We start from the raw sequence: 15,603 nt of genomic DNA, 5'->3' as shown, positions 1-15,603 counted from the left end.
CATAGGTTTCGTCAATTTTGTGGTATTAATATAGAAAACTCGTTCATTTCTTTGTACGCAAACTTTTTCTGAAGTGTTTTCTGCTGGTCATAGACTTTCGTTATTTTTGTTCTTGTTTTTGTGTTATTGGATTCAAAACTTTATTTTCAATATGTAAATTTAACCTGATTTTCTGAACGAAATACATTATTTTCCATCTACTTTTTAAATAGTTTAATGCCCAGTCTGCCTGTACGCAAACTTCTTCTAACTAGTGTATGTATATATAATTGCCGAGTACACTCCTTTTGGGAGTTTGGCCGAGCCGCTGAGGTGGCTGGAATACAGGAGAATTTCTCTAAAATTGACGAGTGCCCTCTTGTTCTGAGTAGACCGATTTCTCTTAATCTGAGAGCTGACTCGACAGCTGATTGCTTGCCGAATTGTTCTATTGGTACTTGGTTGCTCAGAATATTTAGTGCTTCTGTAGTTGCAGTTCTAAGGGCCCCGCAGATGCAAAGGATGGCCATCCATTCTACATATTCCATAGTATTTTTGATATATTTCTTATCTAAAGCCGGCCTTACATATAGAATAAGATTGAACCAACTGCTGTACCTGAATGAAGATTCACTTAGTTTTACAGAAAAGCAATTCTGTGTACACTTTTAATGTGAAATGCAATATTTTCAAACGTTTGAATGGAAATTAACTCTTTTTTTATATTCCAACTGGTCTAAAACTGATTATTTTAGAATCAACTGGTATTTTACTGATGCTTAGGACATTGCCCTTTCATGCTGAGGACATATCACTTTGCAACATTGAAAAAAACTAGAGCGTTAACTGGTTGAAACTGGTGAAAACCATAAATTTACCTTCGTCTGGGTGCCGGGACATCGGAACAGTGAACGTAACAAAAAGGCAGATGAACTGCCATGAATAACGCTCTTGCAGAATCGGTATTCACACCATTAGGTGCAGTCAAGAATACAATTTCCCTAAAATACCTTCGAATGGCGGATTGTACTTTCCATCTACATCTACCAGGCGAAATGCAAAATTAGCACAACGTTATGGTTTATCCACAACCCCAATCAATCGTCGACATTAATAAGCAGGAAACGACGGGATGCCTGGAGACTAACGGCAGTCATAACTGGTTTTTGATCTATTGGAGAACAAGCAACCAAAATGGGTATCCCTCACAACACATACCGTCACAGTTGTAACCAACCTGAACGCATTGTCTTATGGAAGTACATAATGTTTACGCTACCGTTGTTCGAGAGTGTCGAAAGACTGTCTGGCCTAGACGACAACACCCTAATAAGGTTCTTAAACCGCACAGACTGGATATAGTCTTGCTGTAAATAACTGTTAAACAAGTTGGTAATGAGGATGTGGCAACAAAATGGTGCGGAAGCGCTAGTTGGATACTGGAAGAATCACCACTTTAACCGATTAACCAACTGGTTGAACTGAAAAGTGAAGGTAGCATTTTTTCCCTACAGGATATTTACATATAACACACAACTGTAATGACATACGCTAATATTAATCTAAGAATTATTGGAAAACCACTTAGCCTTCTGATTAAAATACAATCTATCAAAAAATTACTAAAAAAATTATAAAAATAAACTATAAGCCCTTTACGCTTCATTGGTATTTACTTGAATTTCGTAAGCCTTTAATCTACATATATGTAATACCTTTGCGATACACCTTTTAACTATCTTTTCCACATATTTGAATCTAAAGCCCCAACTCAATTATAAATGCACCAGATAAATCTGACCCAGAAAGTTTTTGCTGCCCTAATTAAAAATACATTAAAATTTGGCAACCTTTTAACCTGCAAATACGGAAGTTCGTGTAAAAGCTAATGCAAGAGATTAAATGTTGCTTTATTTGCATATGAATAATATTTAATGGATTAATTATTGTTGATTAAAAAAAAGACACTAAAATAACATAAAACAAAAATTAAGCAGAAATACCTGGGAGGTGATGTTATTTTGCCAAACATTCCCAAAATTTTAACTAATGATTAAAAACTCGGCTTTTCGCACCCTTGCACACTTTGAGTGAACTTTTTCGGCTGTAAACAGTTATTTTATTTAGAAAAAAACATTTTTCTAAATGTTAAAAAAATCGAAGATTACTTTAAAAATTGTATATCAAAATTTGCAACAACATTCAGTAAGTGTGAAAATCCAGATTGCCTATTGCTTCTTAAGCCGCTATTTATCTTAAGCAACAGCTTTTTAGATGGTGATACCCCAATTTATTGAAAAGAGACCGTGCTATGCTTTCCTCATATCTTTAACTTTCTAGAAGTAGCCCATCCGCCTTCCGCGTCCAATTTGGTAAAATTTTTGTAATATAATACATTCGTCTGAGCTCATGAAGGCATGAATAGGATTCGATATTTTAAACATTTTTTCATTGAGCCTTGTTCAGATCTATCTCGTCAACCATCATTTGAGTTTCCTGTATAATTAGCTATTTGGTAATTCAATGAAGAGAAGCGCCCTCGTTATGGACTGAGTTTGTTTAAAAGCATAATATGTAAGTTTTCATATTTGGCAGATCTTCAGCACTACAATTCCCAGACATGTATCTGCATCGGGGAATCCAAGCTTTTAAAAAATCAATGCAAATTTTGAGCCACTAGAAACTTACACTTTATTTAAATTTCAAGTTTATTGAGCTATAATCCTGCGTACTCAGAACTCTTCTAAAAATACATCCTTTCAGGAGTAGAGCACAGGCTGTCAAGGGGATCCGGATCCTCTTCTTTCGCGGTCACACTACCTCACAGGTCCCTTGTCTGGCCAGCTCGGCGGCTTCGCAGTTTCCAGTAATGTCACTGTGACCTGGTACCCAAATTATCTTTATATCGAAGAATTCTGATGCGATCGAGAGAGACAGACTAGGCATTCCCTGATCAGTTTCGAATGCATCATAATAGTGCCTAGGGCCCTAATTTCCGCTTGGCTATCGAAGTAAATATTTACTTTCTTAACATTTATTACGCAAGTAAGTAGCCAGTCAGCTGCTTCTCTAATTGCGGCCACCTCTGCTTGGAACACACTGTAGTGATCCGGTAACCTCAATTTGAGTTTGATGGGGAGCTTTTTGCAGAATACTCCTCCTCCAACCCTACCGTCCTGCTTCGAGCCATCCGTGAACAGGTTAACTAGGCCCTGTCTCCAAGTGTTGCCCCCCGTCCACTCCTCCCTTGTTGAAATGAGGGTGCCATAAGTTCTGTTACAAGTTAAGTCCGTTATAGATATGAAATAAAAATACTTTTTTAATGATTTTCATTATATTTATTGATGTAAGTATTAAAAAAAATTATATAATATTTTCATTCGAAATGGTCACCATTTGCTATTACACAAGCCTTCAAACGATTGGACCATTCAGCTATTACAGCACGCGCGGTTTCCATGGATACTGACGTCGTTGCTCGAATCAAAGAGACTCTCCAAATTTGTGAGTGGCCTTCGAGAGGTCATGTTCTACACCTCTGACCACAAACTGTACCCCAATGGATTCAGATCTAGACTTCCATATGGCCAATCTTCTGCGGCTATGAACCCAGAAATATTTTTTTATCCACCGCTGCGTGGTTTTTGCTTTATGAGCTGGAGCGCAATGTTGCTGAAAGACTCAACACTCTCCATTGAAGAGAATACCGCTCAACTGCTTCACCACGGCTTCTAAGACTATGAGGATGCCTGCACAATTTGTCCCCGGTCTTAACCCTTTCAACTCCTTCACAAAACATTCCCCACCAAACCATTACGGAGGCTGGATGGCGGCCACGCTGAAGAACATTTGGCCATTAGAGCAACATTTTTTGCGTCCTTAGAAGTTTTAACATAGATTTTGTTCTTTTCCTTATTAAAAATTTATTTAACAGTGAAAATTGTCGCATCTGTGAAAAGGATATTTTTATGGCCGTTGTGCCACCGAAGAAGCTGCTTGCATCTGTCGAATCTAATTTTCTTCAAGCGCGTATTGTAAATATGACCACGTAAGCGACAGAGGCTTTCATGTGGAGATCATCTCTAGTTACCCTTGTCATGGATCTGGTCGATACATTAATTTCTCTGGACATGATTTTCTGCTTTCTAAGGGGATTTCTGCGAACTCTTTCTCGAACGGCTTTTATGGTTGCATTGGTTCGAACCACGTGAGAGCAATCACTTCTTTTTCTGTCTGTCACTTTAGACGTTTGGGAAGAACGATTGATTGTGCGGTAAACAAACATTCTCGAAATATTACGTTTTTTCAGCAAATCGTTAATCTCACTTGCACTTTTTCCACACTTCCATAATGCAATCACTGCAATGCGATTTTTCTTAGCTCCCCACTCCATCTTAACTAGCGATATTTGCCATGAAACTACGCATAATTTATGAGTAGACAATGCAAACGAATAAAAGGAAAAATAACAGAACTTTTTCCTGCGAATTTGTTCTCGTCGTATGCACTGAAAAATTTGTCACAGAATTTATGGCAAGACTAAGTAAAAAGTTTTCCAATAACAGGTGTTACAGGTGAACGGATTGCGCTATTGAGAGATGACTAACGATTTTTTATGGCCGGAATAGGATGGTATTGATCTGGACAACGTTTATTTTCAACAAGACGGCGCTACGTGCCACACAAGCAACGAAACCATTGATCTTTTACGGGAAAGTTTCCGGACCGTGTTATCTCACGAAGAGGTGATCTCAATTGGCCACCGAGATCTTGTGATTTAACACCTTGAGACTTTTATCTTTGAAGTCACGTGAAAGAGAAGCTCTACGCCAACAGCCCAGGGTCGATTCAAGACCTCAAAGAAGGAATTCGTGAGGCTATCGAGGACATAGGGCAGCCAGTTTGCAATTCGGTTATGGAAAGTTTCATGAAAAGGATATTGTCCTGTAAGCGTGGTCGTAGTGGTCATTTGCCTGATGTTATTTCCACTATTACGGACATACCTTTCTGTTTATAATGAAATAAACATTTGATCATTTATGTTAAAACATAGCATTTTTCTTTGAATATGAAAATAACAGCTCTTATTGGAAAACCCTTTATATATTTGACTGACGTATAAAAATTAATTAAAAAGCAAATTGTTAATATATTCCTGAAGCTGTTGGGGTCTGATATAAAAATTTCTCAAACTACAGCTCTAAACTGCTAATAAATTTAATCCACGCTTGTACAAAAACAAACAACAACATTCAAAAAAGAACTCAATTTAAAATGCATAAAATTTCCAGGCTCAACAAAAATGTTAATTTACAAATCAACATTGGTCGTAACGGGAAAATAAATATGTACTTATGAAATGCGTCCCATTCCAGTTCACGGCTATGGCTTATGGATTTGATTACTTTTATACTTTTTATCCTAATCTTGAGTGTCATCATTTCAGCAAAAGTAGTACGTTTGTGTGTGTGTTGAAACAAGGAATCGTATTGTTTTGCTGATTATTTTCATTTTACTGCCCTCTTCTGAATTCATTTTCATTTTGATTTTTTTTTTTCATGTTTTTACGACTAAGATTACAAAAATGTCTGCTCATTTCCATGCAGAATTTCTTGTTGAAATGTACAGCTGAGTATGGAAGAGTATTTGTGTGTGTATGGGTGTGCGTGTGTATGCGCGCACAAATCTCGCTAAAACCCCATAAAATATCATTTGAAATCCCAAGGACATTGCTACATAAATCCAAGTCATAAGAATTTCAACAGCAAACCAAGTTACCGAAATAAAAACAAATAAATAACAACAAAAAGAATAAAATTAGAAAAAACAATCAGTATGAATGTATGAATGAAAGTATAAAAGTGGGATTGAAAAGGGCAATAAAATGAGAATGCCAAAAATTCAAATATGAAGGCATTACATTTGTTTTTAATTAAAAATGACAATAGCAACAAAAACAAGAAATACAAGTACACACAAGCTGTAACTTACCCGCGATTAGCAGAATAAAGCAGAGCAAGAGCTCAAAATCCATGTTGTTTGCGGCTGTGACGAATTGTGCAGACAACGGAGAAGAGCGCGGTAGGGAATTTGATATCAAATTTTTGTTGATAAGGGAATTTTTTTCTCTTCAAGGCAGATTTGTCCTTTGCTGCAGCTGCTTGGCGACGCTGATGACGGCTGCTGGGGAGACGGCTCTTTTTGGGTATCCACTGGTGATTTTATATTCGATTGTATTTTTCTTGCAATTTTATTGCCGTTAGCTTAAATGTGTTTTCAGTTGGAAATTTGTTCAGTAGGCTATTTTTAGTTTTCAAATTTGTAGCACATTTTTTGAGGTTGTATTGGATGCAATGTTTGGATTTCTATTTTTTAATTTTATAATATTAATTTCTTAAGTTTTTTAGTAACGTTGACCACTAGTGGTTTTAACCGGATTTTCGGTTGGGAATTTAAATATTTATTTTAAAAGTTTTATATATTTTAGAATCCATTTTTATAATATTTATTCAGAAATTGGAAAAGATATTGCCGCTTCATTTTCCCTACTACTTTTGCACTTTTACGCATTATCCACTTCGATTACTTATTCCAGTTGATGGCAGCACATTTTGATGAAAATGGAAAATGCCAAACCTAAATAGGCATTTGAAAAAAATTACTATAATTAGTACAAAAATAGATGGCCAACCAAAATAATTGGTGAGAAAAGTAATGCCATTGTAACATCTCCACTGGGTTAAAATTCATATTCTTCCTCTTCCAGACCTATTAAGATTCATCAATGAATCCAAAAGATTCGCAGAAGACTGACCGCAAACCAATTTTTCAGTCTTACCATCCATATAAAATCTATCCCGTGTCTCTATTTCTTCCATTGTAATCTATCCGGGTGTAGTGCTTTATTCTTCCTGACTGAATGCTTCAAACTGTCCAATCGCCAAAAATCGAATCTAATCTAATCTAACATCTCCTCTGCTAGTACATATAAACAGCAAGCTAATAAGCATAAAAATGTACGACATTTTCTAGTAAGTTTAGTAGTAAATGAAAGCTTTCTTCTGAGTTGGTTGCACGGCGAAGAGAAATCAAGTGATGAAGCAAACATCAGACGGTAACTGGTTCTCAACGATTTTGAAGGAATCAGCTGAGTGGCTGAGGTAGCCGGGGTCATGACCGCAGTTTGCTTACGAACAAACTGAGATTGATTGGGGACATAAGAAAGAAATAAAGTCGCTATAGCTTATGCCACTTTGTTGCCGTCTGAGCAACACTTAACGTTTACACAGAACGAAAATTGAACCCCTGATCACTGCAGTATACATCCATTCGAAGAAGGGTAGATTACAGGATTTGGTCATCCGAAGCAAAATTGTGAGAGTAACCTTTAGCTGTAACTTCATAAGCGATTCAATAGCAAAATTGTGCCCATGATTTCATACAGATTCATACGTTTCCAATCAGTTGTTCCTGTTCTTATTAATAAGTTCGTAAAAAATAACGATTCAATAACCGATGTCATAAGCCCAAAGTCTGTGAAATCCAGTTTTCGGTGAATTCTTCCTTTAGTTTTTCTATCAATTTGGCTATCAGTTACCACCTACAGATTCATTACTTTTTGGTGACTCTTCAAAATCTCTTTGCGGCTGAAAGCCTCGAGTCAATGGTATGAAAATAGGCATATATTGCCTCATCCAAAGATTATACAACTACTAAGCTTCGAATTCTTGCATACTGAGTTATAAATTCCCAAGAATTTTCGAAGTCGTAATATCAAAAAGAAACCAACCGCTTGTGCCATCCGTAGCATGTCAGCGATACTTTAGAGTATTTTGGAAGTCAGAGCATAACTCTGAACTCGTTGAGCGACAATGTTTGCATACGCAGGACTGTGAGATATATCAGCGAGAACAGATGGGTAGTCGAGAGGTTTTAGATATACCACAGCCGTCCGCAGTGTTTAACAAGATGTGCGGAAGGCTTTCTCCAAACCTGTCATAAACGAGTACTTCGGGTGCTCTGATTTATACAGCTATAGTTCGAGTACCTGGGAGCAAGGGCAGAATAAAGAATGAGCTGGTTGATGAATTTGAAGCAAAAGCTCTGAAGTATGGCTAACAAGACCTTCGATTGTGTGCTCTGCACATCAATGAAATCGCATATCCATGGATTTGTACGTAGAATTGAATCACCCGGTGATAATTTTATTTCGAGAATATGTTTTCTGAATTTAACTATTTTTCAACCGGAGGGATTAAGGGACACGTTTTGGTATTGCATTCACTTGCATTCACGTTATCTATTATAAATCGCTAAGCTCATATGTACATAGGTTAGATTTGTCAGTTGACGACAACGCTCTCTGACCAACATTTTCAATAAAAAATACATGTAAGTTAGTGTTTAGGCTATTTTCCTATCGAAAAAGACAAAACAAAAAAAGGATATGTTCGCTACATTTTAGGGGCCTTATTTTGGTTTGAAATATCTAAACTTTAATAGCAATTTTTAAGCCTAAGGTAATTCCATAATATGAGTTTAGAAATATATACAAGTTTTTCTGCATTAACAAATTATGATTATGGTACAAAATAAGACTATCTAAAGGATTGGAGATGCGGCCGCCGTAGCCGAATGGACTGGTGCGTGATTACCAATCGAATCGGCTATCACATCTCCGGGCAATGACAAACCTGCGAGTGTGTTTCTGCCATGAAAAGGCTCCTCATAAAAACCATTTGCCGTTTGGAGTCGGCTTAAAATTGTAGATGCCTCCATTTGTGAAACAACATCAAGAGCGCCAATTATTTATTTTTTTATTTTTTTAAGGAATAAAAGACAGCAAGGAAGCTTGAAAAGCATGGATAACAGAAAGTGGGCTGGCAACTGTCGTTTTGAACTATTGAGTTGAACTTAAACGATTAATTGAAGTTGCTGGAGAATTCCATTTTCTGACTGTATAACAAAAAACATGCTTGGGGTCATTTTTTTTGATATTTTTGAATGTAAATATTTTCAGTGCGTTGTGACTGAACTAATTCTAATTTGCGGTAAGAAAAACATGATTTGCGGCTTCCGATTAAGTTAAGAAAAACTAAAATATTGCGACGCGTTAGGTAGTTTTCAAAGCTTATAAATTCCAGAATACGAACCACTGTGCTAATTGAAGGCTGGTTCAGAATAATGAGGAACTCAGTTCTGTGCTCATTCCTTCCAGGCAAAGACCTGCCTAAATATCTCAAAAGCTGGCTGTGTGGTCAAGTCCATCTACAGTTGGCTCGCGCATTGTAGACCGACTAAATCCAGAACGTGCTTGAATTTCGACTTTAATTAAAATTGATCTTTAGGCACTCTTGGCAGTGCAAGAAATTTTTATTCAGGAAGCACAGAAGGCCAAAAATGAAATCATTTTATTAAATTTTTTCGATATTTCTATTAAAAATAATTAAAAAATTAATAAAAGTAAATAAAATTTTGTAGTCATTAATCCTTTTCAATCAAATTTTTGTTTCCATTTTGGATCTTCGTTAAACGATAAATGAGAAATTAAAATATTGCCGGTTTAAATTGTATGCCAACGCCAATTAATGCATCAGAAATATGTTTGTTGTTCACAATTTGTATCAGCTTCAATCAAAGAGTTAAAGTGCAACCTACTCAAATATGCTTTGAAAATTAATAATTGCCTGCCCATACCAACGCAGCTCCACCGCAGCACGCTTAGCGAAAGACCAACCTGGCCATTGTTGATGTGAATGAATCAATAAATTTTTTAAGCGCTTGCTTTATCTGCCTCACAGCATGCGTGTGTGTATGCGTGCGTGTGTGTTTGTGCTTGTCATTTGGCGGATATGATTTCAATTTTGTATAAGTATAGTTTGCATGTGTGTATGTGTTTGTAGTGTGAAAGTACGCGTGCAAAGGTAACAGCTGTTAGGCGCCTACTTTCGTATTTGGCTGTGTGTGTAAGCCATGCTTTCCGCAGCGGCGCAGAACGATTACTGCTTTTCGGCTTATGGATCTATTTATATCCGCATGTGGAGCGTGGGTTCTCCATTTTTTCGCCATATGCGAGCTTGCAAAAACGTTTTCTTGCACATATTTGCTTCGTATATTAAATTTTATGTATGCATGTGTGTGTGTAAGTCCTCTTTATGCTTTGCATCTGTCATTAGACGCTTCCGCCGCAAAAAGTTTATCTCATTCAGTCGTCAGCTTCGTATGTAAATTATTAATTTACATAGGATTACATGGCATTGTGCACAGATTAGTGGTTGTTTTTTTCGATTTTAAGATTTTTCAAATGTGTGTTGGTGTGTGTTTCCTTAAAGATGTATGTATGTTTATATTGCAAGTTTAGTGATTTTCGCATGCTGTTGCAAGTTATGCAATTTGTAAAACTTTCATTGATTATGACACTACAAGACTGCCACACAAACATTCGAAAGTTATCGTAGAAAGAAATATCTTTTGGTTGAAAACAGTTAAAAGTTTATAGAGAAACCTGAACATTGAGTGGAGCTTTGAAATTCCAATTAAGGGGAATCGGAACGAAAATATACATTTAGGAAATTTGGATAAAAAAATACGAGTAAACGTACAGTATGGGAAGAAGTCTTAAAGGTTTATGTAGGTACTATATCAGGTCACTCCATAAGTTCGTGCGTTTTTTAAAGGTGGTTTTAAAATTAATAAAAAAGATGTTTAAAGTATTTATTAATCAGTAATATATTTTCCTTCATTATTAACAAAGTCTTCCCATCGTTTAGACAAATTTTTAATTCCCTGCTCAAAAAATTTGTTGTTCTTGGAGCCAAAATACGCTTCGATATCCCTTTTTATATAAACCTCTGTGTTCACTGACGGCTCCAAGATGGAATCGGTAGTCGGAGTAGGGCTTTTCTCTAAATTAGCCAATTTTTCTATTTCCTTAAAAATGCCGATTACCTCTAATATTTTTTCAGGCAGAAGCCATTGCGAGCCTGCAGGCATGAAACATGCTTAGGGAATGAGGGAGCAAGGGAGATATTAACATTTTACCGCGATGGATCGCTACGAAGCTTCGAAATGAATCTTATCTAAACCAAAACAAACAAAAAACCAACAACAAAAAGCAATCACACGAGCTCAATAGTAGTAAAATAGTGCAAGTCGCTAATTAGAGAAATGCTCAACAACTTCAACAGCAACAATAAAAACAAGCCGCGATTAAGGCTCTGATGACGCCGTGGGGCAGATCCAAACTCGTCAGCTCCTGCAAGGGTGTACAGGTAACATTTCTTTGATCTGTATTGCAGAACAGAGAAACATAGAGGGAAATTAAATTGCTGATGAGCTTGCCAGACTGAAGACTGAATGGGCCTCAGCGACCTGCTACCCGGCCATCGGCATCCCCCTGACAGTTGTTAAAGGGGAACTGTACAAATTATTTCTTAGGAAAGCGTATAAAAGATGGAACCTCGTTTGTTATTTCGAAAATGCTATGGTAGCAGTATAATAGAACGAGGATTCAGAAAGTTTTGGAAACTCCACACCATTGAATTTCCATAATCGTAGCTGCGTTTACCGGTCATTGGAATATCGGCATACATGCGGAAAAGCTAGGCTTATCATTTAATCTCCATTGCAGAAATTGTGGGGACTTTTCAGCAAAGGAGACTGTTGGGCACTTTCCCTGCGAATGTCCGGGTCTGGCAGCTAAGCGATTAAGGTAACTGGGTGTCCCTTTCTTCAACAGCCTGGGGCAGTGCGCCGACCTAAGTCCCATTAATTTTCTACATTACATCAGCAGCTCTGGTTGGCTGTAGATATCTTTCATTATGGCCGGCTTCATTTTTAAAGAAATATGGACCAATGATTCCCTCTGCCCATAGAGCACACCAAACAGTGACTTTTTGAGGATGTAACGGCGTCTCAGCAATGGCTTGTGGATTATGTTCACTCCAAATGCGACAATTTTGCTTATTGACATACCCATTCAACCAAAAGTGAGCTTCATCGCTGAACAAAATTTTCTTCGATGCGTCCCGCCTGCTGGTGGTCTCAAAATGGTATCAAAACGGTGCTTTAGTGCTACTTGGGGAGTGCCAGACTGGTACTTCAACCATTACATCTGCCCACCTATCTACGCATACGAGTAAGAATTATATGACCATATCGGTAGAAACTATTTAAATGATAATGATATTATAACGTAATGTCAATTTTGAAAGCAAAGTGTGGCGTTGTACTTCTTGGATGGCACAGAAATTTAAATAGTACTCTTTGGAACTTGAACAAATTAGGAAACTTAACCCATTTTTTAGGAAGTTGCTCAATTTTGAAAATAATCCGATACGAATATTTGAGAAAGCTTTATTTAAATGAAGATGGGATAGGGATGTCTTGTTTGGTATATCGCTGATGCCTTGAAATATAAAGGTTTAATTTTAAAGATGATAACGATATACAAATATCGATTTTACGTCATATCTATCTCGATTCTTAAACATCTTTATTAGTTACACTTTACAGTTTTATACACAGATTTAATTTTTAAGCTTGGCTGTTTTTGGTTGTTTTTTGAAAGTAGGCCCATTCATTTACAAAATTAGTTTGTGGAAAAAGAACTCCTTTGTTTGCTCGGTGGATGACTGTAGTGATCGATATCTCGTAAAGTATAGATAAAACAAATGAAAGTTGAGGCTGGTTGTCAAGGTTACATTTCGCTCTGCGTGCTCGTGCGATATAACACCGCTGGACTATTTCTTGTGGGGCTATGTGAAGTCGCTTGTCTACGCAGATAAGCCCGAGACGATTGACGTCTTGGAAGAGAATATTCGGCGCGTTATTGCTGACATACGGCCCCAATTGCTGCAAAAAGTGGTCGAAAATTGGGCCTCTCGGCTGCAATTTATTTGAGCCAGCCGCGGCGGCCACTTGCCCGAAATCATTTTTAAAACATAATGGCAAACCCTTATCTTTCTAATAAAGCTAAATTCTTGGCCATAACATTAAATTATATACGTTTTATTTCATCTTGTAAACCTAACCTCTAAAAAAAACACCCTCTATATTACAATGTCTTAAATGCGTATGGGAAGTAAAACATATATATATTTTTTTAAGTATTTGATTTTGAAGATCTTTATCTAAGATTTAAAAAAAAAAATGGAAAAGGTTAAGTGAAAACTAAGCACTAGATGTTCATTGATACAAATTATAAAAAAATTCTGTCAAGAATATCTGGTTTCAAAAGTAAATACTAAAGCACACATCGGCAAGGAAAAGTACATATGAAAAAAATTATCTAAATAAATCCATTTTCTACTACAAAATTTCGTTCCTCTTCACGGTAAATTGTTTTTCCTACTTTTGAAGATTAAAAAAGAAAAAAAATGACAGAGGTTGCGGCAAGTATGTAAAGTAAAACCTATTCACTGGGATGGATACCGAAAAAAATTTACCTATGAATAAAATATTTTTAAAAATATCTGGTCTCACAAGTGCACATTAGGGCAAGCATAGAAAAATAAATATGTGTGGGTTTAGTCTGAGAGGTGACTAACCCACGTTCTGGGTTCTCACCCTATTCCCTTTCATATCGTCGTCATCAGTTCGAGGCTCCTCCCTGCCTTGTTCATTGCTTAAATTTTTTCTTATCGCATAGTTTGCCTATCGCTCACTTGTAGTTTTCGCAATTATCACTTTGCTCATCGTAATTGCCTTACGCACAACTTCAGTGCATTCATTCTGGCATCAATAAAAACTACCTCTCGTCGTCTTCGCGTTATTTGGCCTCCACCTAGCATCAAGAAAAGGATAGCGGATGTTTTAGGCGATCAATATACGTTTTTTGATCATTAAATAGAGCGACACTAATCAATGTGAGCCGCATAAATATAATATAAAAAGTATTCCTCTACACAAGCAGATTGAATAGTAAAGGGTGGTTAAGTTTCAAGGGCCGGTGTTGATTTTGAATAAAATGCAATTTTTTAAGGAAATTATTATCATTTCTCTTTATTATGATAATACTGGTATGGCTCAATTACGCATAAAATAAAATATCGGCCAAGTGGCCGCCGCAGCCTTGGCGGCACACATCCATCCGATGGTCCAAATTTTCGATGACGCTGAGGCATAATTGCGGTTCTATGCCGTTAATGGGCCGAATTATCTCATCCTTTAGCTCTTGAATTGTTGCCGGCTTATCGACGTACACATTTTCTTTCAAATAACCTCAAAGAAAGAAGTCGTTGACGTTTAGGTGTGGTTCACATTCAACATCGGCCCTTGAAATTTAACCACCCTTTATATCACTCGAGGTAAATTAATAAAATAATTGCAATTGATAATTCCGCTCCTTAGCAAACTCTGCCATGCTCGCGTATGGATAAAGCCGTCATGAACCGTCAACCATTTCCTTGAAGGATTCCCGTGATTATGCACCACGGATATGAATTTATACGAAAGAGACATATTCATCATAAATGTGGCAAGTGACAAGCATACAGGCGAATAAACATAATAATGAACATACATCATAGTAAGCAGACAAAAGAGTTGACAAGCGCACCACACTACACACGAAACAACAAATTAATAGCGCGCAAAAGTGTAGCATTTCAACAAGGAAAACCAATGAGTAGCAGTGTTGTACGCTGGGCGCATTTGACGTGAGGCATTGAGAAGAAAAACTTAATATGGGTAACAACAACTTTTAAATTATTGGGTTAGCTGAAGCCACAAAGGCCAGCGGTCTGCATGGCGTATACGAAATTTTTTCGATCTATCTACCACTGTAAGGCTCTACCACTGTAGAAGATGCTTTAATATTGCGGCTCTTCGGATGAATCTTGTCTTTGAGGGCAGTAATATGTTGAACATTTTTATATATGGGCGCCTATTTTTTATTGAAGTTGATAAGCGTCTATAAACTAGCAACAGACATGGCGGCTGTAGTTGTCACAGCTATGAAAAGCAATCATAAAGTCTGTATATTTAGAAGAAACCATTCTCGATGTAACTATGACTCTCAAGTCTTTCTTTTAATACATTTTTCTGATGATGGCAGTGCCCAACTTGCAATTGGAATCAAGTGCTGTCATTTACCAGCATTAAGAGCTAAGGAGTTATCACCACACCAAGCTTCTAATCTTGTTAAATCCTCTTGAAGTCTTATGCAGTCATTTACGTCCCCTATACGACTGTGAATCTTCAAGTCATCTGCATACATCAGACAACGCGACGTGACAAAAACGTGTGGAATATCATTAATAAAGTTTATGAACAACAGTGGGCCGAGATGACTGCCTTGAGGTACACCTGAGGTAACTTTAAGGGCATCGGATTTCATATTGCTTATATGAACAAATTGAGTTTGACCTTTGAGATTAGATGCAAGCCACTTAAGTAAGCTAAGATCAAGACCAATTGAACCCAGCTTTTTAAGTGGGATACTATGGCCAACTCTATCGAACACTTTCCAAAAGTCGGTGAATACGATATCACATTGTTGGCCTGTTTCAAATTTATACATTTAATATATAAATCATATTTCGATGAAACACTTAATAACAGTATCGCCAAAGAATAATACAGGAGGATAGAATGTTTAGTTAGTGTAGCTTCAATAATTTTTTC

General features: G+C 37.0%; 1 protein-coding gene across 1 annotated transcript in view; it reads right to left on the bottom strand.

Moving 5' to 3' along the window:
- LOC129250559 (uncharacterized) overlaps window positions 1-6,303 on the bottom strand; it is a 70,403-nt gene extending 64,100 nt beyond the window's left edge. Inside the window, exon 1 of the mRNA XM_054890180.1 lies at window positions 5,971-6,303. Within this exon, the coding sequence (XP_054746155.1) occupies window positions 5,971-6,013 (43 nt within the window). The 5' untranslated portion in view covers window positions 6,014-6,303. The remainder of the gene's footprint in view (window positions 1-5,970) is intronic.
- Between the last annotated feature and the right edge of the window lie 9,300 nt (window positions 6,304-15,603).

The sequence above is a fragment of the Anastrepha obliqua genome, chromosome 1, assembly GCF_027943255.1.
Source record: "Anastrepha obliqua isolate idAnaObli1 chromosome 1, idAnaObli1_1.0, whole genome shotgun sequence".
NCBI classification, from domain to species: Eukaryota; Metazoa; Arthropoda; class Insecta; order Diptera; family Tephritidae; genus Anastrepha; species Anastrepha obliqua.
This window is presented reverse-complemented; position numbering and strand designations above follow the sequence as displayed.